This window comes from Heloderma suspectum, chromosome 6, assembly GCF_057233095.1.
Source record: "Heloderma suspectum isolate Gila_16-S chromosome 6, 16-S_ref, whole genome shotgun sequence".
Lineage (NCBI taxonomy): Eukaryota > Metazoa > Chordata > Lepidosauria > Squamata > Helodermatidae > Heloderma > Heloderma suspectum.
In genome coordinates, this window is record NC_139463.1 from 27,295,084 (window position 1) to 27,318,018 (window position 22,935).

The following is a 22,935-nucleotide window of genomic DNA, read 5'->3' on the forward strand; positions in this document are numbered from 1 at the left end:
GAGCTTGTGCATAACAAGGAGGAGATAGAGAGGAGCTGCACAAAACAAGACATCTGTTTTGATGAAGAGTTGCTGGTGGATGGTAGGATGAGGAGGGATGGTTGCATAGAGGGGAATAGAATTGGTAGGGGGAGAATGTAAGTGCTCAGTGGTGAAAGAAAAGCATTCTGCACATGTTCAGAGGCACTCTATATTTAAGAACATGAGGAGACCCATGCTGCATCAGACCAAGGTCCATCTAGTCCAGCATTCTGTTCACACAGTGGCCAACCAGATGCCCATAGGAAAGCCACAAGCAGGACTTGAGTGCAATAGCACCTTCCCACCCATGTTCCCCTGCTGCTAACACTGGTGAAATGTAAATAAATTCTAGTATTTCTAAATTTGCATGCATGTATATCCTTCAGAAACTTTGCAGGTTTCTTGCCTGGGGGACACCTCTAATGACCTGTGCATTTTCTTACAAATTTACCCAAAAACTGTTGGGGAAGGGTTGAATGGAAGGGAAAGCAAATCACTCCTTCCCCCAAATTGGAGAATTCCCCTTCCACATGAATTGCTGCACCTATCCTTCTGAAACTTTGCTGGTTTCTTACTTAGGGACACCTCTAGGGTGTCTGTAATTTTCAGAAAAATGGTCCACAAGGAACATAGGGAGATAAGTATGTCCTCTTTTGGAGACCTCAAAATGTCAAGGCCACCCTTGCACAAAAACCCTTGGGGCTATCATTCTGAAATATGGCACACTTGATCTCCTCTGATGGGGCAATGAATCCTGAAATTTTTATCTACTTCTTCCAAGTAATAACAATGTTATTGGCAGTTCCCTTTAAAAGAAAATCAAAATATAAACCCTGCACCTATTTTTTTTCTGACATTGGGCAGGTGTAATCTCCCTCTAGGGGGCTACTATGACTGAAATTATCATCCAGTTCTGACCAAAAGAAAAAAGTTACATTTTTTTTTTCTAATTTCCCATGGTAGTCAACAGGAAACATAAAGACTCATTTTTCCAAACCTTGACTCAGGTTTGGTGCTGAGCTGAAGTGGTCTGACTACAAATTGGCTCGATCAGAAGTGGGATGTTTTCCAAAATGCTGAATTGGGATCTGAGTTGAAGTAGGGTGGGGTGGGGGTCAGTGCACACTTTTTATGTATGTATGTATGTATGTATGTATGTAATCTGTACACTCACACAAGCACACCACATGCACACCACACATACACACACACACACACACACACACTAGACATGCGCTTAGACTCAGATGCACAAATTTTTGCTATGGGCCTGTGCCCTGGATCTTTTAAGAACTTAGCAACACCCCTGCCTGACACATTATGCAATCCAATTGAGGCCTACCATAATTCCCTCCCCTGCCTCCCAACTGCTGCCCCAGGGCCCAAGCGATCATAAAAACCCAAAGTCAGGCTTTCTGTTTTGTCAGCAGAGGTGCCCATCTCTTCTTCTCAAACACAGACATGAAGGGTGTTGACTGAACACCAGGCTGTCTGCCAAGCCGAGCCGCACAAAGCAGCCATTTGGGCCGTCCTTGGCAGCTACTCACTTTCTGTGGAAGGCATGTTGGCATGGCAACACTCCCAGTTCATCTTTCACTTTAAAGTCTTCGAGGCAGACGGCACAAGTCTGCTGCGGGGAAAGAGGAGGAGGAGAGAATAGGCATACGTTACAAAGCTGCATCGCGCATGGCCACCCACTGCAGATCCCAGGGCACGCGACGAAGCTCGTGTTCTCTGCAGGTCGACGGGCTCCGTGGGAAACAGAGAGAGGGGCTTAGGATGCGATGGGACCAAGAGCCGAGGGCACCGTCCAGTTTTGTTTCTGCCAAGTCACTGTCCCCTCCCCCCAAGCATTATGGAATAGGATGTTGACCTGGGCTGAATCTACACATAGCAGTTATACTGCAGTGATAACTATTGGTGCCCATTGGTGTCTTGTGCACCAATAGTTATCAATCCAGTATGAAAACGGTAAAACAACTATGTGGATCCAGGATCTACCTTCTGCAAGAGGAAAGGCTCCCCTCCTGGAAGGTTGCCCCACCTGATTTGGGGGGATCCCCTCTCCTCCCAGCTCACTCCATTCAGCAGGGTCTCCTGGCTCTCCATGTAGCATTTTCAGGGGGCAGGAGGGACTGCTGTGGGGGCAGGGAAAGTCTACTTCCACCAGTGCAGTTGATCCAACTGAAATGCGGTTCCATCCCCTGCTGGGATCCTTGCTTTGCTAAAGGTTTCCTTGACGATGTAGGCTTACTGAGCAATGGGGTGGATCTCACTGACATAGTCTCTGACCTGGCCAGCCAAAGATGGCACCCTAACTGGGGCTTATTCACTTACTCCAGGCTTCAGCTTACAAATGTAAGCTACAGTAGAGGGCCTGTTCACAAAAACGAGTTGGTGTACTGAGAATGTGGGTTGTGCGAATCTGTAAAGGATTCCGTTTGGGCTGAAGCAGTCATCTTCTGCTGAAGCAGCCTTATCCCAGGTCAAGTGCTTTGTTCATCTAGCCCAGCATTGCCTACTCTGACTGGCAACAGCTCCTCCAGGGTCTCAGGCAGAGGATTTTCCAGTGGATGCTGGTGGCTCCAATTTCAGTGGGGCCATGAACCCACTAGGGTTCAGCACGTTGGATAGCTCCTTTATAGTTCTGGCTGGTTCTGACTAAAACCCAGAATGGATTCACAGACCCACTGATATCAGAGCCACCAGCTTCCACTGGGTTTTTCCCATCACTGGCAACCTGACCTGTTTAACTGGAGATGCCATGGGTTGAACCTGGGGCCTCCTGCATGCAAAACATGTGCTCTACCACTGAGTTATGTTGTCAGTTTGGCTTGGAGGTGTCCGTTCTTCCTGTCTGCCATGGATTTTGCTTTTGTTTAGCTCAGCCTTCTCCCAACATGGTGCCCTCCAGATGTTTTAGACTACAATTCCCATTAGGCCCAGCCAGCATGGCCAATGGTCAAAGTGATGGGAGTTGTAGGCCCAAACATCTGGAGGGCACCACATTGGGGGAAGGCTGGTTTTGCCAATATTCACTGGATCACTGTATATTTGCATCAAATCACTTACACATTTTTAGCAAGTGATGACTGATTGTCCTATTTCCCCCACCCGTGTTCCCCAGAAAAAAAACCTTATCAAGCCTTGCTTTCAGAATTTTGGGTAAAAGCCAGCCCTTTCTGTTAATCATAGTGGATTTTTTTTTTTTACTCACCCCGTGTAAGTTTAGCTTTCTGGCATCACCTTTCAAAACCACCTGGGGGGAAGAAAAGAAAGAGAAGGAGGCAGATTAGAATCAGGGCATGGGTACTGAATAACCAGGGCATGTATTTTAATCCTGATGAATGTTGTGCAAGGAGACGGTGACAGCTGCTGAACATTGAAAATCTTGGTTTATACAGAAACTGCATCGCATCTAGACAGACTTCCTGGATGGAGAGATCTGGCCCAGACAATTTGGGTTTGGGCAATTCCTCCTCTCATTAGCAAAGTGTCTATTCTCTTAAACTCTTCTGTCCTTCCACAGTAGCACACACCTTTGACTCACTGGCTGGATCCTTTGGCACTTCTGCTCTTGAAGCACCATTCTGCAGTGCAACAATACTCTGCTCAAGCCATTGGGAGACCCCAGCACTAGAAGCTGCCATTCAGTTTCATCCTCATCCATAGAAGGGCCGTAGCTCAGTGGCAGAGCACCTGCTTTGTGTGTAAAAGGTCTCAGATTCATTCCCTGGCATATCCAAGTAGAGCTGGAAATATTTCTGCCTTAAACTCTAGAGAGCTGCTGCCAGTCAGTGTTGACAATACTGGGCTAGATAGACCCACGGCAGATTTTCCTATGTTCCCATAAAATGATGGGAATTTAAGAATGAATGGTGTACCTCAGGCTTGCATGGTCTTCTAAAACAAAAGAAAACACAGATGCCCCGTTGTCACCAGTTTATGATTAAATTTAGAAACTGAGCCTGCATATTTGGGATTTCTTTAACAACCAGGGCATGACTCATCTGTGTTAAGAACTAGGGTCTAAGAGAAGGAACGGTAGCTCCTATTTTCCCAGTTGCTTATGTCCAGCAACGTGGACTGTTTTCCTGCCAGTCTTACATGGCTGAAAGGAACCAGTGAGGGGCATGTAATCTGATTGGGTTGCAGACCTACAAGCCCCATTAAACTCAACGAGGCTTACTTCTGAGTAAACACATATAAGACTGCCATCTTAGCTAGCGATGCCAGAGATGTGCAGCGGTAAAAAGATTCCTCGTTTGCCAGAATATTTCATGCACCGTCCAGCTGCACACCATGGTGTTGAACCAAACCAGAGAAGCTTCTGGCTATGTTCACATGTTTGATTGTTACATGCATGAGCCACAGTAAGCCTTGGGCTTGCATGCTCCCCCTCCCTCTCTGAGGATGTCAGAAGCTTTTACTTTGGGTTTTATTTAACCACAGTTCCCCATTTCATCTGAACCAAGGATCATGCTTTAATGCCAACTATATTCAGTTTCATGAAATTGAGCACACTCCGGGAGAGAGCGGAGGACAGGAAGGCCTGGCGTGCTATGGTCCATGGGGTCACGAAGAGTCGGACACGACTTAACGACTGAACAACAACAACAATATTCAGTTTCAAAAGAAGCCAACTTTGAACCATGGGTTACAAAGCTGGCTTGCTTAAAAACTAACTATAGTTTCTTGTAAACCACTCTCCCTGGTTTGGATGAAGCAGGAAGCTGCAGTTAAGGAAAGGTGGAAGCAAAAGCTTCCCAAGTCCTTCTCTCAGCCATGCAGGAGGACAGGGGAACAAAAGAAGCTGAGACTAAAGCCTGGTTTATTGTGATGTGAGAATGTGGCCGTTGTTTAGACTAGCCTTCCTCAACCTCCAGATTTTTTGGACTACAACTCCCATAATCCCCTCTGATGGGAATTGTAATCTAAAATATCTGGAGAGCATCAAGGAAGGCTGGTCTAATTGGAGAGGAAGGCAGCTGTTTGCAAACTAAACCTTAAATCATCATTCAGAAAGCAAAAGGAAAAATACTTAAAAACCAGCCCCTTGCTCCATTACCTCTTTGTATCCAAATCTTTCACTCTGTGCCTGATGTCGCAGTTTGCTGCAGAGGGAAAGGGAACATTGTTAAAGCTAGCAGAAGAAAGCTCGACATCCACCTTAACATACACATTGCAACTGTCCTGATTTATCAGGGACCACTCCTATTTTCTGGGGCCAATTAAATCACTAGTCTTTAAGGTACCACATACCTCTTCGATTTTGCAGTTTTGCTGCTATGGATTAACATGACAACCTCTCTGGAAGTTGCCCTTGTTTCATCCCTGGTCTGCTTCTTGGAGAGATTTTGGTTGTGCCTTTTGGAACATTCTGTTTTGTGCCCCCTAAAGTGCACAAGAACTTTTAGTCAGCCCCAGAAAGCTATGGACTGTAGCTGCCCCTGAAATACACTGCCCTGGAATTAAAGCATATATCAGTAACGGTGAGCTTTAGGTGCATGCTAAAAACATTTCTTTTCATCCAAGCTTTTCCAGTTTAATTACTGTTGATCTGAGTATACTGCTGGCTACTTTTTAAAACATGTGTTTGTTGACATGGACATTTGCCTATTTTTATATTGCACTTCATGTTGCCTGCACTTGTGTTTTTGTATTGTACACCTCTTTGGCAAGTTCCTTTCTTAAGAAGTATATAGATGCATTAAAGACATAGTACATAAATAAATAATAAAATAAATGCTTTTGTAGTGGATTCATCTAACCAATCAATTGGTTACATATCACAGCCCTGGCAAGAAACAATAAATACATAATGCTTGCCTATAAGTTGTGGACTTTTGAATAATGGCTTATTGCCCCCAGAAGAATGGAGTGGTCCCCCGCACAGGCATTCAGTCAAAATACAAAACAAAAACACAGATTGGTCGCAGACTGATGACCCTTGCTGCTTTTAAAGTCCATGGGATCTGGTGTAGTAAGCAGTTCACGTTTTCTGAACTTTTCTCTAGGATTTCCAAGACAAGGCAATGAGAATACAGTTTCCATTTCATCATATGCTGCAAGAACCAGGGTTCAATGGAAAATGAGTGACAGCTGCCAGTGGGCATGCAGTTCTATGCTCAAAGGATGTTAACACTGAATCTTGCTCTGCTTCTGGAACTTTTGGTCAAGGCCGAGTCATACAAAGCCCAGGGGACAAACACCCATTCACCGCTGTGGAAGACAAACCAGCTGGACCCGAGCTGAGGGAGGCAGAAAATTTACTGTGAACAATAGTTCTGTTTTGTACTGACACAGGTTTCTTTGTGCCCAAGCAGCAAGAAGGGCTGGGCCAGAGGCAGGACAAGAGACGGCTGCCACATCAACTGCCGTGGTGGCTCTGAAAGGCAGCAGCAAGTATATTGCTAAGCTGGGGTGCAGCCTCTTACAAAGACATAGCTGCAGGAGAAGGCAGGCTGAGATTGCTGATGAAGAGTCTCTCCGGCCTTGATTGGTTCACTTGGGAAGGAGCAGCCCTTCCCGGAAGACAAACCCTTCTGTAGCTCAGCTAAACTGCTGTATTAAGCTGGATCTGACCTGACCTGGAAGAGTTAGAGATCAAGGTTTGGAAGAAAAAATCCCAAAAGGGTTAGTTCAGATCTCCGGGGACTAGAAGGTTGATAACTGTGCAGAGAAGGCAGCAGTACTGAAAGGACTCAAAGGTGTCCCCTTCCATTCTGCACATATCAGTGTCACTTTCCTCTGTTCGTTACCCTCTGTGTCCTTGACTGTCTTGAGAGGGGCGGTAGCTCAGTGGTAAGGCTGTAAGAGAAATTTGTTTCAGTTCATTTTTGATTAGGATTTACGCCGTTCGCACCTTCCAGACCGAACACGGACTTGGATGCATTGCCAAGCCTCCGGTGTGATTCACGCCCCCACCCCCAAATGTGTTCCACAGTATGAGTACATTTGAAAAAGTCACATGAAAAAAATGTGTGTTTTTGAAAAATGTGCACAAATACGCTTTAATCGATGGGAGAAGAAGGCATGCCTTTCAAAGGTGCACACAACAGATGCATACATTTGGGAAAAAATATACATGGATTTTCATGCGAAAAACACACACCTCGCAATCTGATACGGACCGAGTTGGAACAAGCTTCAAGATGGAATTTGGAGAACTTCAGCAAGCTTGAGTTTTGCTGATTCACACAACCATACTCACACCCGCTTGGCATATAGAAGGCCCCAGGTTCAATCCCTGCCATCTCCAGTTAAAACGATCAGGTAGCAGGTGATAGGAACCTCTGTCTCAGTCCAGGGAGAACTGCTGCCAGTCAGCGTAGGCAATATTGGACTAGATGAAGCAATGGTCTTGTCTTGACTCGATATATGGCAGCTGCCTAGGTTTACTATATATGCTTCACGTTCAGCTCCGACTGTCCCTGTTTATCAGGCACAGTCCCTATTTTCCAGTTGCTGTCCCTGGCAAATGTCTGTCTCCATCCTCACCTTCATTAATACACTGTTAGTGTTGTCATTCTTCAGGGTTCACTCCTTCGCTACAGATTGACAGAAGTTTAAGGCACAATCCTATGCAGGTTTAGACAGAAAAATGTCCTACAACTCCGAGTATGCCCCAGCCAGCCATGCTGGTTGTGGTATGATGGGAGTTGTAGGACTTTTTCCTGTCTAAACCTGCATAGGATTGCACCCTTAATTTCTGAAGGGGGGACTCTAATCCACAGGTGTGTAAACTACAGCTGCAACCCAATAACAAAGAAATGTTAGTCAATTAAGGCTGCAGTCCTATGGTCCCTGGAAGGGTGCCTCACGGGTAGGATGTCAGAGAAATCTGGAATGCCATCAAATGAGCTTGGATTTCCATGAATCCGACCCATGGATTGTGCAGCAAACCAGCTTTTCCTGAGTTGCATGGATTCCGCAGACTTGCAGACCTGTTCTTTACTTTCTGGAATTTTATGCAAATTTAGTCATAGAAAAATACATAAAATAAAAAACACTGGCTGGAAATGTGCATTTCCTCCATAAACTAAAGCATGAAAATATGTATTTGGGTGGTGGATTTCTGTAATTTGGGGGAATTTGTACATTTTCACAAGTGCAAATTTGTGCAAATTTCAGAAACTGGAAAAAATCAAATTCCATCAAGGAGCGGATGACGGAACGTAAGGCACCTGACAATCCGTGAAACGCAAAATAGATTTTACAAAATCTGTACATCCCTACTTGAGGGCAACAGGACGGATTGGATTTCCCCCTCCGAGGGCAGAGTGAGAGAGAGAGAGAGAGAGAGAGAGAGAGAGAGAGAGGGGACCACCTTTGGAGGGGAGATCCAACCTTGGATGTCCCCAACCCCCAGCCCCTGTGAAGACCTCTGAGGCTTTTCTGATTTGGGAGCTCAAACATCAGTAAAGGCAAACAGGGCAGATAGGGAGAGACTTTGGATCCACTGGATCCTAAGTCCTCCAAATCCCCAGATGAGCCCCTTACACATAGGGAATATACACCATCCTGGAGCTGGCATGCATAATTCCCTGCCCATTGGTTGAAATGGGAAAAAAATCAGAAAAAGAAGAAAGCCAGAACAGGAAGGAAGGAAAATGCCATTCCTCCTTCCTGGGTTTGGATGAGATGGGTTGTCCACCTCTGGATCTTCCCAACATGGAATTGCTCCGTAAATCACACATGTTTTAGTCAATTCATCTATGGATTGAATTTGCAGAGATCTGCACCTGGGTAAAAAAAATATTTCTGAAGCATGAAGCTCTTTGGATTTTGATGACAAACATGTGTGTAACAGCAGATGTCATCTTAGAATAGGAATTCCTCCTATGCATGAGAGAAGAGAGATGCTGTTTGCCATGTAGTTTTTATAAGCACTTGTATGATAAACACTTGCATAAAAGGCTATAGATACATTTGATGCCTGATTAACCAGGGACACCTTTTTAGGTGATTGAAGGTGGTTTTTAAAATAAATAAATCTAACCAATTAATCGACTAAACGTTGCAGCCATAGTATAAATGAACATACATTAGCAGTAAGTGCAGGCGACCTGACATTTTGCATACTGATGAGGCTCATTTTGAACTACTGAGAAATGGGGATGCTTGAGGAATTCAATATTTGTGCATTCTGATGTGAACTGACCTGATCTACAACCACTGGACAAATGTGTGGATCAGAACATAATTAGACTTTGGATTTCACACTTCTTTGAAGTTTGAGAGTTTTAAAATGCATATTTTACAATATGTATGAGAAATGCATACATTTAGATCAAATGCATTTAAAAATGTGACTTTTTTTTGAGGAAAGAAGTTCAAATATGGTATTTAAAAATTCATATTCATATACACATTTTCAAGCGGAAATGGGATGGAAGAGACGTATGAATGAATGTAGGTGAAACTGATGTGGACCAAGAATAGACAGATGTGTCCATCGCTACCGATAAGAGATTGTAAGGACACTTAAGATTTTCTCTCGGATATATTTAACCAAAAGAACACCATCCTTTCTTTCATTATACTTCTGGACAAGCTACTGAAGAGTAAATGGAAATGGAAGAATACAGCTGATGGAGTGACATCTTTGGCAGGCAAGGGCTCAGGCAGCAATGCCAAGGATGAGAAGGGGGGAGGGTGTTCCAAGCATGCCCGTTTTCATTGGCGAAATGGCACAGAGAACATATCCACAGCACAAGCTTGCAATGAACACAGGACCCGTGTTGGACGTGTGCTCAGCCTGAAAGCTGGGCAGACTCTATACAATCCAGCTGCAGGGACAGGAGAGACAACAGAAATAGTTGTTCCCCCACCTCCTGCTCCTGATGAGTTTTGCGGGCAGGGAACTCAGTCCTGGGAGACAGAAGCACAGGATGTGGCAGCAGTCTGTGTTTGTTTGTTCCAGGAGCTGGGCAGCATCACAGCCAGCAATGTGGCGCCTTCTCCCTGCCCTGGCTCCAGTTTGTCATTGAATCCTGGATTGTGCAGCACTGCCCTTGAGCAGGGAGGAGGCGGGGTCCCTCGCCACACTTTTGGGTATCCTGGGCCAATTTTGGCCCACAGAAGCAACGGAAACAAGCGCAAAAGTGCACGTGCACATGCCATCCAGATGTATCCTGCTGTAATATGAATACATAAAGCTGCCTTACTCCATTGGTTTATCTTGCCCGCTTTTGTTTATTCTACACACAAACATAGGAAGAGGCGTTATGCATGTCAGACCATTGGGTCCATACAGCCCAGTATTCTCAACGCTCAGCAGCTCTCCAGGTTTCCAGGCAGTTTTCCCAGCCCTGCCTGGAGATACCAAGGATCGAACCTGGGACCTTCTGCATGCAAAGCAAGGGCTCTAGCCCTGAGCTGTGGTCCCTCCCATTTAACTGGGAACAGCTCACACACATTATGTACTTCATAGAAGCAGAAGCTAAGGGTCCTGTGAAATTAGGCCGAGAGCTGCAGGTTGACCATTATTGGTCGATTCTGACTGGCAGTGGCTCCCAATCTTCCCCATCATCTCCTATCTGCTCTTTTTAACTGGCGATGCCAAGGATAGAACCTGGGTCTTTCTACAGTCAAAACATGTGCTCTTCCACTGTGCAATGGCCTATGCATGGAAAGTTTCCTTGGGGGAAATGTACCTTTATTTCTCTCCGTGGTGGATGGATCAAGAAGGATCAGAGAAGGCTGAAGAATGTCATTATGTACATGGAGGCAAAGGTCAAGAGAACCATCATTGCAATTCTATGGTTCTTTTAGTCTAAAAGGGGCCAACTGGTAATACTTGCATTAAAACATTGGGGGGGGGGCAAGGCATCCTATGTGATACTTTGTGGGGTATGGGGTTGGGGGACTGATGGTAGGATTGCTGAACTTCTGGAGAGGCATCAGAACAGATTTCTTCAATCGGTCCTAGCACTGACTGGGGACCCCAGCAGCTCTGCTGTGGATGGGGGCTGCCTGTCCCTCTGTTACTGCAATAATCTATTGTTGTGTGATGAGATTTCATAGAAGCATCTTGGCCCTTCCAACCCAGCAGCTAGTAAGAATGACACATTCTAATATTCAGCCAAAAGAAATACAAGCACAAGTGGTTAACTCCCTGAAAGCCCTTTGTAATTGGAAGGGGTGTGTGAGGTAAAAGATATGGACCAGGTGAGGAAGAGAAATATCAGCCAAGGGATATTTGCTTGGGATGCTCTTCAGGATGTCAGGACAGTTCAAATGTTAATTATCATAAAACGGCTCCCTCAGTGTAGAAGGGTCTATGATAAATATTCAGATAATCTAACCATCCTGGCAGAAAACCACATATTTACTGAGTTGCATTTCTATGTGATGTCTCTAGCTGTTGTGGAAGTATGCTATAGCAGGGGTAAGCAGAAGGAAGATCTCCAGATGTTTTGGACTTCAACTCCCAGAAGCCCCTGCCAGCATGGCCAATGGTTAGGAATGCTGGGAGCTGAAGTCCAAAACATTTGGAGATCTACTTTCTGACCACCCCTCCACTATAGTAAGGTGCCCTGGGAGTAGCAGGTATGCCCACAACAGATTGAGGATCTGGTGCATTACCTTCTGAAATGTCCCCTGTTTAGTTCAATTTATAGCTGGTATTCTAGGATCTCATGAGTTTGCTTCAGATATAAAAACAGTCTGTTATTTGTTGTCAGACCTAGATATCAATTGCCCATAGAGAAGGGATGTCAGAGAAATCTGCAACAGAATCAAATGAATTTGGATTTCTATGAATCTGACCCATGGATTCTGCAGTGGACTGGTTCCCCTCCCCGCCCCCACTGCATGGATTCCATGGATTTGTGGACTGTTTTTTTTTTTTAAACCAGAATTTTACACAAATTTAGTCATAGAAAAATATGTAAAATTTTAAAAACACTGGGCAAAAATGTGCATTTCACCCATAGGCTAAAGCATGAAAATGTGCATATTGAGGGGGATTTGAGCACTGTCGCAAATACAAATTTGTGAAAATGCAAATTTGCGTAAATTTGGGAAATTGGAATAAATCTGATTCCATCAATGAGCAGACGATGGAATGAAAGGCACCTGACAATTTGCGAAGTGCAGATGGAAACCCATACTTCCCTACAATAGAGTATCAGTTTTTGCACTAACAACAACAACAAAATGACATCAAATTTTGTTAGTATGTCGGAACTATCTGGGGCCTAGGGTCCACGATATACTGTACACATATTTCTCTTTTTAAAAGTTATTTTCCAGTTATTTTGTATTGTTTGATGTTTAGTGTACAAGCCAAAGGCAAAAGAAATATCACGTGTTGAGAATGATGACAACATCCATTTGACTTTTTCTAGACATCCCGGCTGCAGATGTGTACAAAGTTTAAAAATAGGTTTTCCATAAATAGATGCTGGAACCAGAACATAGCTCTTCTTTCTCAGAAACAATGGATCTTCCCTGGCCACCTGAATGAGACCCTCCCCCAACTTCCTAGCATTTCCTGCTATGTTAGCACAAGAGCTGGTCATCTTAGCTTGGCAACACTTCATTGGCAGTTTGCTTCTCAAGGGACCGGGCCTTTACTATGGGTTTCAGAAGGTTTAAGCCAGGAACATCTGCAGCTATGGAGAAATTATTATTTGTATGAAGGAGGACTAAAACATTTAGGACTTTTTGGTTTACGGGAGAAAAGGACGGCTAAGATCATAATTGAGTATGTGCATCATAATAGAGTCTTATAAAATAATGAATGGTGACAAGAAATTGAATAGAAACCATCCACCCTGTCTCGTAGTGTGGCTGAGGGACCTGTGAAATTAGGCAGAGGGCTGCAGGTTGACCATCACTGGTCTATTCTGAAATACACCGTTTTTCCCTCTTTGGTGGATGGACCAAGAAGGATCAGAGAAGGCTGAAGAATGTCATCATGCACATGGAGGCAAAAGTCCAGAGAACCATCATGGTAATTCAGTGGTTCTTTTATTCTAAAAAGGGCCAACATCTGCAGCTATGGAGAGACAATTATTCCTATGAGGGAAGGCTAAAACGTTCGGGACTTTTTGGTTTACGGGAGAAAAGGACGGCTAAGATCATAATCGAGTATGTGCATCATAATAGAGTCTTATAAAATGATGAACGGTGGCAAGAAACAGGATAGAGAGCACTCCCTCCCTGTCTCATAGTGTGCCTGTGAGACATTGCCAAAAACGAAGGAATGCACCTCCAAAAAGTAAGGACCCCAATTTGCATAACATTTGCATCTGCTCATGTATATGTATGGATGGAAGTTTAAAAATCATTAGAATATTTTAAGCAGAAATAGAGTAGACCTCGCTGTAGTGGGGAAGACTGTGACCAGGTGACCTGTGTACCTGCTGCTCAGTCTACTGTCCAGGGGCTAAGTGTGGATGGGCATCTTCACGGCCCCCGCTGCTCTCCCTTCCCATGGTTCTCTAAACCAGGCTTGGACTGGACAGCCCTTCCAAAAGAGAAGCGTCCCCAAGCTGGTGCCCTCCAAATGTTTTGGACTACAACTCCCAGGATTCCTGACCATTGGCCATGCTGACTGGGGCTGATGGGGGTTGGAGTCCAATGCATCTTCAGGGCATCCAGTTGGAGAAGCCTGAAACAGAGGATGCCTTCAGATAGAGGACTACCATCCATAAAGCAGGATGCATGGCCACCCTTGCTGTCTCATAACACTAGAACTTGGGGTCACCCCATGAAATTGGCGGACAGTCAATCTGAGACATGCAACGAGACAACACTGCATAGTTCATGTGTGGAATACAGGCGAGGGCTGCGGTGATAGCCTCTATCTTAGTTGGCGTTCGACGCAGATTAGACCCATTTCGTGGAGGAAAGGTCCACCCATGGCCCTTTGGCTAACGAAAGCTCAATGTTCAGAAGCCAAATATGGAGCAATGCAACAGCAGGGGAGGGCTGCTGCCCTGGTGTCCCACTCCTGGGTGCGTCTGGGAAGTAAGATGCAGGACCAGATGGGCCAATGCTTTGATCTAGCTGGGCTCTTTTTATGCTCTTAAAAAGAGAAAGGAAGCCAGATCTCTCCAATTTTCTCCAGATGTCATAGGATCTTTGCCCCTTTTGTGGTTTCCAAAGTGCTGGAGTTTAAATGCCTACCATGTCCCACAGCTGCTGCATTGTTTACAACTCCATCTATGGGTGTTGGGGGTAAACACTGATCTGGAGAGATGACAGGGGCCAGCGTCCTTTGTTTGCACAGAAATGACATGTCAGCCTGTGGATTGTATTTCCCTGGAGGTGATGACCTAGGCCTGGCTTAATGTCGAAGTGGCTCTCAATCATGTTCAAAATTCCATATTTGCTTAGGGGACTACAGAAAAGCGGCATTGTCCACAAAGCTAAAGCCAGGAGCTCTGGGCCCTCACAGGACAGAGCTACATTCATTCTCTTTCTCTAATCCATGAGCACACCCGATGTGGTGCTGGGCAAAGTCTCCTCTCCAGTGAAGTCTGCACCCAGCATTGCATTCCTACTCCCACCAGTGTTAGACATTCATGACAGGCAGGGGGGGTGGGGGAAGAGTCAACACCAACCAGGGAAAACAGGCCAAATCTAGAACAAGCTCTGCACAGTTGCTCATCAGACCTTGAATGGCTTGGGCCTACTTTGAGTCAGAGCCTTCCAAGGTGCAGGCCCAGAATCTAACGTGAAATGTCAGAGGGGTTCAGAGGTTCCCCTGTTCAGTCATCATCTCATCTCCAGTTAAAAGGATCAGCTAGCAGTGGAAGAGTCTCTGCACAACAACCTGGAAAGCCACTTGCAGTCAGAATAGCTCAGTCTTCCCCAAGCAGGGAAGGGCTGGAATACAGTCCCCATCATCCCCAGCCACTTGGGGGAAAAGGCTGGACTACACAATACTGGGCTAGATGGACAAATAGTCTGACCTGGGTTCTTATTGTTATTTTCTCATGAAGGATCCACAAGAAGCTTTCAGGGATCTCCAGAGGACCTCAGAATGTATGTTTGAAATTGCTCCTATAAAAAAGGAGTGCTGGACCCAAGGGGTGAATTCCAGTGGTGGGTGGGGCCAAAGGCAAAAGGGGTGGGGCCAAATATACCAGCCCATTTTCGCTTCGACAAAGCCTTAAGAGAGGTGTTTCAACCTCTTAGAATGGGGGAAAAACACACACAGAAACTGGGAAACTTTGAACCCTCTGCAGGTGGGTGAAAAGGGGTGGGGCCAGGAGAAGGAGGCATGGCCATCTGGGGAACCCTGGAGGGCCAGATTGAGACCCCAGGAGAGCCGTATCCAGCCTGCAGACCTAAGTTTCCCCACCCCTGCTAGGATTCTATTATTTAGCTTAACCTTATTTGAAGCCTTGATCCTCCTTCCTCTCTGCGATCCCAGCTTTCCTTGAAAACAATTAAGGAGACACAACTGCAGGTGGAAACCCAGGTGCACCTCTCACTCCTTCACCATCTGCATTCAGAATCCCTCTTGGGACTATGACTCACCTAATGAAGTAGCAGCAGAAGATGAGGCTCAGCACGAAGACGAAGATGCCAGTGCCAAAAATCACCATGTAGATATTGAGCGGCAAGTCCTGGAAGGTGATGGGCGGCATCGTGCACGATTTGTTGGTGTAAATCAGCCCCAAACCACAGAAGCATCCTGGGAGAGTGGGGCGGGGAGGGTAGGAGAGAGAGAGAGAGAGAGGTAAGGCAAGAAATGAAATGAATGAATGAATGAATAAATAAATAAGTAAATAAGTAAGCAAGTCACCAGAGTGAAGAAAGGCGGAAAAGAGGGAGAGAACAAGCCTGACGCCTGCAACAAAATGCTGCAACCTTTCCCACTAATTCCTGTCGGTATTGTACGGTGGCTTAGTGGTTAAGACGCTGAACTGCAGTCTGGAAGGTCGGCAGGTCAGCAGTTCGAGACCCGAGTGCTGCGTGATGGAGTGAGCTCCCGTCTTCAGTCCCAGCTCCTGCCAACCTAGCAGTTCGAAAGCAAGAAATTGCAAGTAGATAAATAGGCACCGCCTCGGCAGGAAAGGTAACGGCGTTCCGTGCACCTCGGTGTTCAGTCATGCTGGCCACATGACCACGGAAGCGTCTTCGGACAGCACTGGCTCTTCGGCTTAGAAACGGGGATGAACACCGCACCCTAGAGTCGGACACGACTGGTTGGGGACACCTTTACGTTTTATTGTACAGAGCAGCCTTCTGCAACCTGATGCCTGAGAGCCAAATTCCGTTTTGGAGAAGCTCTTGAGGCCTGCATTCCAGTGGTGGGCGGGGCCAAAAGCAAAAGGGGCAGGGCCAAAATGCCCCCAAATACCAGCACAGTTTAGCGTAATGCTTTTACTGCCAGTAACTGAGCCTTAGGAGAGGCATTTCAACCTTTTAGAATTGGGGGGGGGGGACGGACACATGCATGCACAAAAGCCAGGATGCACAAAAGCCACAAAACTCACAAAAGCTACGGAACAGTCAGCAGTCACGGGGAAAAGGGGCATGGCCATTTGGGGAACTCTGAAGGGTTGGATTGGAACCTTGGGCAAACTGGATTTGACCCCTGGGCCTGAGATTCTGGCTTAGATGAATGAGTGAAGGTGAAGGGCTGGGGGAGCTGGTTCAATCCCAATTCCTCCTCATCTCCATGTATCAACTGAGTGTCTGAAAAGGGCCAAAGAGTATTGATGCAAGGACAGCCTTTGGGACACACTACTGCACATCAGTGACAAAGGAACAGTGACTTCCACGGAACAGCCATCTTTTTCCTGGCCCCAAATAGGAAATAATGAAAACATGACCCAATCAGCTATTTCAGGAATGATTACACAAAGAGACGTTATGTTGACTTCATGTGAGATGCAGAACAGCTGGGCCTGGTTACAGGAGGGCCTCTTAGAGACTCCCCCACACACACACAACTCCCCCAAACCCCAGAGCAGTGACTAATAGTAATAGAGAAACCATTAACAATGCATTAAGCATGAGGTGAGAGGGTGAAGTAAGGAGTTCAGTTTTGAGGCAGAGATCCATCTCCCTTTATCAGCTTTCGACTGAGTGCTGGTCAGTCAACAACAAGCAACAGTCTCTATTTTTTTTTTAAGGATATTTCCAGAGGAATTTGCAATCTTAGTTATACAGGGAATAGGAGTGTGTGAACATGTAGCCCTTGTCCCTTGCTACACAAAAGGACCACAGCTCAGGGGTAGATATAAGCTCCGATCCCTGTAGGATGGCCAAGTGTCCAACTTCACAGAGGACAGTTCTCCGTTTGAAGGGCTGTCAGAGAACAGTCCTCTGCTTGAAGGTGTCCTCTTTTTGAAGGGTTGACCAGTCCAAGTCCAGTTTAAAGATAAAGAATCCTAAGAAGGGAAACCTGGGATCTTGGTTAGCAGCAGTTAGCACCAGGCACACTGGTCACAGTCTCCCCTACTATGGTGAGATATACTGTTTAAATACTAACCATTATTTCTACATTTCCATCTCCACCTAAAATGTTGTTGTTATTCGGTCAGTTGCTTCCTACTCTTCGTGACTTCATGGACCAGCCCACGCCAGAGCTTCCTGTCGGCCGTCGCCACCCCCAGCTCCCCCAAGGTTGAGTCCGTCACTTCCAGAATATCATCCATCCATCTTGCCCTTGGTCGGCCCCTCTTCCTTTTGCCTTCCACTTTCCCTCGCATCAGCATCTTCTCCAAGGTATCCTGTCTTCTCATTATGCAGCCAAAGTACTTCAGTTTTGCCTTTAATATCCTTCCCTCAAGTGAGCAGTCTGGCTTTATTTCCTGGAGTATGGACTGGTTTGATCTTCTTGCAGTCCAAGGCACTCTCAGAATTTTCCTCCAACACCACAGTTCACCTATAAATGAGCCTATGCTAATTTTATGCAGATGTGCATTCCCTTCTGGTCTATTTTTTTAGTGCTGCATTTCCTCTTTTTTGGCCATGTGTAAATTGGCCATCCTAAATCTTCTAATCTAAATCTAATAGCACCTCCATTTCAAAGGTTCTTAGGGATGGGAAAGACCTCTCCCCAGGCCCCTGAAGAGTAGTCTAGTGATGGGCTAAATGCCAGTCAGTGTAGACATGGGTGGGCTAAATGGACAAACCATCTGTCCTGGTTTGACTTTCAAAATAAAGCCAACAAAATAAAGTACATACTTAATAATAAATCAAGATCACAAAAACACACACAAAGGAATTCGCTAATTAGAATACTTCGTCCATAACCGATATGCTTATGGGACATCTACAGTAAAATGGCCTCTGTAGGTGCTCAATACCTAATGAAAGAGTAAAAATGCAATGTACACAGCATATAAAAGGAGCGTATGCAAGTATTATCTTGCGTGCATTCGTCAGAAAAAAATATAGGCAACTGTACTTGGTTGGAATTTCATCAAAAGTTTGAAGAGCTTCAACATAGGAAATAAATGGAAACATCATATGTTTTTAAAAGTTAGGAGTTTGACCAGGTATAAAGCAGCTTTCTATGTACCGTGTGGTCAACTCCACCATGGCTATGAGGAGGGAAAATGGGGGAACTGATGAGCACCAAAGCAGTAGGACACCAAATCCTTCCCTATCTCCAGCAACTGATTAAGAGATTAACTGAGAGCTCAGTGGGCAAGCATATAGCTACAAGCCAGTGTGGTGTAGTGGCTAGAGTGTTGGACTAGGAGTTGGGAGATCCAGGTTCTAGTCCCCACTTGGCCATGGAAGCTCACTGGATGACTTGGGGCCAGTCACAGACTCTCAGCCCAACCCACCTCACAGGGTTGTTGTTGTGAGGATAAAATGGAGGAGGATTGTGTTAGCCGCCTTGGGTTCCTTAAGGAGGAAAAAAGGCAGGATATAAATGTAATAAATAAATAATACAAGCAGATCTAGCTCTGAGTAACTGCATTGTCCTGCTGGTCCGAAGAAATACTAGTGGAGGCTGGTGGCTTCGATTTCAGTGGAGCTGTGAATCCACTCCAGGTTTCAGTCAGAACCCTAAAGGAGCTATCCAAGGTGCTGAACCTATTTGGGGGATAGCTCCTTTAGAGTTCTGGGTGGTTCTGACTGAAATGCAGATTGGATTCATGGCCCCACCAAAATCGGAGCCACCAGCCTCTACTGGTCTATACTGATCAGCAGTGGTCCACCAGGGCTTCAGACAGCAGTCTTTCCCAGCTCTACCTGGAGATGCTATTAAATGGGGAATATCAGATCGTGTGATGCTTCATTTAGTTTAGGGGTGTTGAGCCTCTAATTCCATTTCGGAGAAGCTCCCAGCGGCCGCTTCCAGTGGGGCCAAATGCAAAAGGGGCAGGGCCCAAATAACCAGCATAGTTTTGCTTAAAGCTCGTACTGCCAGTAACTGAAGCCTTACGAGGGGCATTTCAACCTTTTCGAATGGGGGGAAACCTGCACAAAAGCTGGGAAACTACCAAATGCTGGGTAGTCAGGGGGAAGGGGGTGTGGCCATCTGTGGGACCCCAGAGGGCCAGAGTGCAACTGCAGCTGTGCGTCTTTGCTTTGCCCCATGCCAAGTTGACAAAGCAGTGGTCATCTCAAGTTGGACCAGGCCAAGCTAATTATCCATCTAGCCCAGTATTGCCTGCTCTGACTTTGTCCCTGGCAAAGGTCCCTCCCATCATCGGCTATGTGGTCCTTCTAACTCACAATGCCCAGGGATTGAACCTGAGACCTTCTGCATGCAAAGCAGGTGCTCTACCAGTGAGCTATGGTCTCTCTCCAGTGCAGCCTCCCATGCATTCATTAACAAGCAGACCGTGCTCCCGTGCCAGACCTGTTCTCCATTTCTGACACTATTTGACACCTGTTTAGTACTGAGAATCTGTTCCTCTCAAGCCGTCACATTCTCATTTTTTCCCTGTTGCCATCCATCCCATTCCATACTGCAACTGCTTATTTACCACGTTTTCTGTAAAGCTCCTAATACAACTGCAGTGCAATCCTTTCTGTTGCAAACGGACCAGCACACCTAATGCATAGGAATAGGCACTCACAGGGCAGAGGAGAGCGTGTCATTCTACTTGCCTATGTTATCTGCCCTTTGTTCACCATGCCATTTCCTTCACTGTCCCCATTCCTCACCCCTACCCCCAGACATGAAACTGACATGGAATGGGGGAAACCTTGTCAGTTTTAAAGGGCGCTGTATTTGTTCCTTTCCCGGGAGCAGACCAGGAAAAAAACTTACCTACAACCGACAAACCATTTGCAATGCTTCTTTCAAGCATCCCCAATGGAAACATCACCAAGCTACTGCTAGATCTCCCAGCTGTAATTTCATACCAAACACTTCAGGTCCAGGCTGGACACTGTTCACGTAGAGCTCACGGAAAATGAATACCACTTGCAAACCATTTCCAGAGAGCCAGTGTGGTGTAGTGGTGAGAGTGTTGGACTGGGAGCTGGGAGATCTGGGTTCTAGTTCCCACTTGGCTATGGAAGCTGTCTAGGTGACTTTGGGCCAATCACAGACTCTCAGCCCAACCTACCTCACAGGGTTGTTGCTGTGAGGATAAAACAGAGAGGAGGAGGATAATATAAACCACCTTGGGTTCTTTGCAAGAGGAAAAAAGGCAGGATATAAATGCAATTAATAAATAATAAACCATGACAGCAAACAGACCCTCTCTCCTGTCCACAACTAATACCTTTGATTACCATCCTATATACAAGGGGTACATAACCTCAGGTCCATGGGCCACATTTGGCCCTCCAGGGTTTCCCAGATGACCATGCCCCTTCCCCTGACCCCTTGGTGGTTTCCCCCACAAAAAAACAGAAACAAAGAAGTTGAAATGCCTCTCCTACTAATCGTGGGATACAATCATATTGTGGTTTCACAGCTTTTGTGTAGTTTTTTTTCTGTTCTAAAGAAATGTCATGCTTCTCCCAAAGCTTAGTTTCTGGCAGTAAAAGCTTTAAGCTAAAACATGCTGGTATTTCTTGTATATTGCCCCCCTTTTGCCTTTGCCCCACGCCACCCCACCCCTGGAATCTGACCCTTGAGAGCTTCTCTGAAAATGAATTCGGGTCTTGAGCAGAAAGAAGTTGAACAATAAGGGCAACTAAAATGATCAAGGGGCTGGAGCATCTCCTCTATGAGAGAAGGTTACAACAGCTGGGATCGTTTAGCTTGGAAAAAAGGAGGGTCAGGGGAGACATGACAGAGGTCTACAAAATTATTCATGGTGTGGAGAATGTGGATAGGGAGACATTTTTCTCCCTCTGTCAAAATACTAGAACCCAGGGTCATCCCATGAAACTGATTGGTGGAAGATTCAGGACAGATAAAAGGAAGTCCTTCTTCACACAGCGCATAGCTAAACTATGGAACTCGCCACCACAGGATGTAGTGATGGCCACCAATTTGGATGGCTTTAAAAGGGGGTGGACAAGTCCTGGAGGAAAAGGCTCTCAATGGCTACTAGTCCTGATGGCTATGTGCTACCTCCAGTACCTGAGGCAGCGAGCCTACATACACCAGTTGCTGGGGAACATGGGTGGGAGGGTGCTGTTGCGCTCATGCCCTGCTTGTGGGTTCCTGGTCAACAGCTGGTTGGCCACTGTGTGAATAGAATGCTGGGCCCTTGGTCTGATCCAGCATGGTTCTTTAGGGTTACACTCCCCCTGATCTATTCCTCTAGAAATATATACATAATCAAATGAGGGAAATACATCACTGGTTTGGAAAAGATGGATTAGATGGACAGTACCTAGAATGAAATGAAGGCAGATGAAATAAGGCAAATTGTAAGGAACCAGACAATGATGGATCTAGGAGGCGAGTTTATAAATAATGTCGCAGACTCTCTCAGCTTATATTAGGTTCTGGAATAAAACCTAAGACTCTTTTTGGTAAAACCTTGTTGTCAAAAGTTAGAACCTTCTACTCCATCCTGGTTTGATGCAGAGTGTAGAAGAAATAAAGAGTCCCTGGTAAAACCAGATATCTAAGGTTAATCAAATTGGATAATCATATTAAAAGGTTTTTAGTGCGGCAAAATGCTCTAGTGCTCTGACTGTGTACATGGGCCCCTCAGAGGGTGTTTTATAGCCGTATGGAGATCTGTGATTCCCAGATGTTTACTGTAGCCTGAGACTGTAAAATTCAAGCCACCGATGGTAGACGGTCCTGGTGGACAGCAAGTTCGTTTAGAGAGCATGAGCTACTGTTTTCAGCTTCATTCCCCAAGTGCCATCACTCTTTTGAAACAAACAAACAAAAATATTTAAAGTCTAAGAGATCTGGGAAGAGCCAGCTCTGAGCTGTTTGTGACCAAAAGCTGAGGGGTTTAGTTCAATCATTTGCAGCAGAGAACCATTCTCCTCTACCAAGGAAAGAATAAGGAGGAAGAGGCTGCCCATTTTGAGGCAACAACAAGAAAAAAGTTAGCGCTGTTATGTCGTGCAGTGACCTAGATATCATTAGCATTTTAACAATGAGGAACAGGGAAAATAAGAGGAAGAGAAAAGTCACCTCTTACCGCTACATAATGGAACTACACAATTTACCAAGCTTCTTCATAATTATTTATGTGCAAGACATCCATATCTCCAACTTTTATTCCATGACTCTTCAAAGTTGCCTTATGCCATAAGACCACTGATTATCTATTATTATTTATTCAATTTATAATCCACCTATATATAAATACTCTCGGTGGCATACAAAGTTAAAAACAATTTAACAAAAAAATCCAGCAATAAAAACAACACAGAATATAAACAGTATATAATAGCCAACAAAGAGAAATGAGAGTTCTAAAAAGGGAAGGCCTGCTGGAATAATGGTGTTTAATTCCTGCTTTAAAACCTTCAGATCTAGCTCAGCACTGTCCCTCAATGTAATGCCCTCCAGATGTGCTGGACTACAACTCCCATCATTCCCAACCAGCA

General features: G+C 45.5%; 1 protein-coding gene across 4 annotated transcripts in view; it reads right to left on the reverse strand.

Moving 5' to 3' along the window:
- Positions 1 to 22,935, reverse strand: part of RNF122 (ring finger protein 122) — a 54,497-nt gene that overhangs the window by 6,265 nt on the left and 25,297 nt on the right. For 2 of the 4 annotated variants that reach the window (XM_084808169.1, XM_084808172.1), the window contains exons 2-5: positions 15,520 to 15,676; positions 5,090 to 5,135; positions 3,239 to 3,280; positions 1,569 to 1,651 (exon numbers count right to left, since the gene is read on the reverse strand). In XM_084808169.1, the coding sequence (XP_084664295.1) occupies positions 1,569 to 1,651; positions 3,239 to 3,280; positions 5,090 to 5,135; positions 15,520 to 15,676 (328 nt within the window). Of the gene's footprint in view, positions 1 to 1,568; positions 1,652 to 3,238; positions 3,281 to 5,089; positions 5,136 to 15,519; positions 15,677 to 15,787; positions 16,001 to 22,935 lie in introns of all 4 variants that reach the window. The other 2 variants (XM_084808171.1, XM_084808170.1) reach the window with 2 other exon arrangements.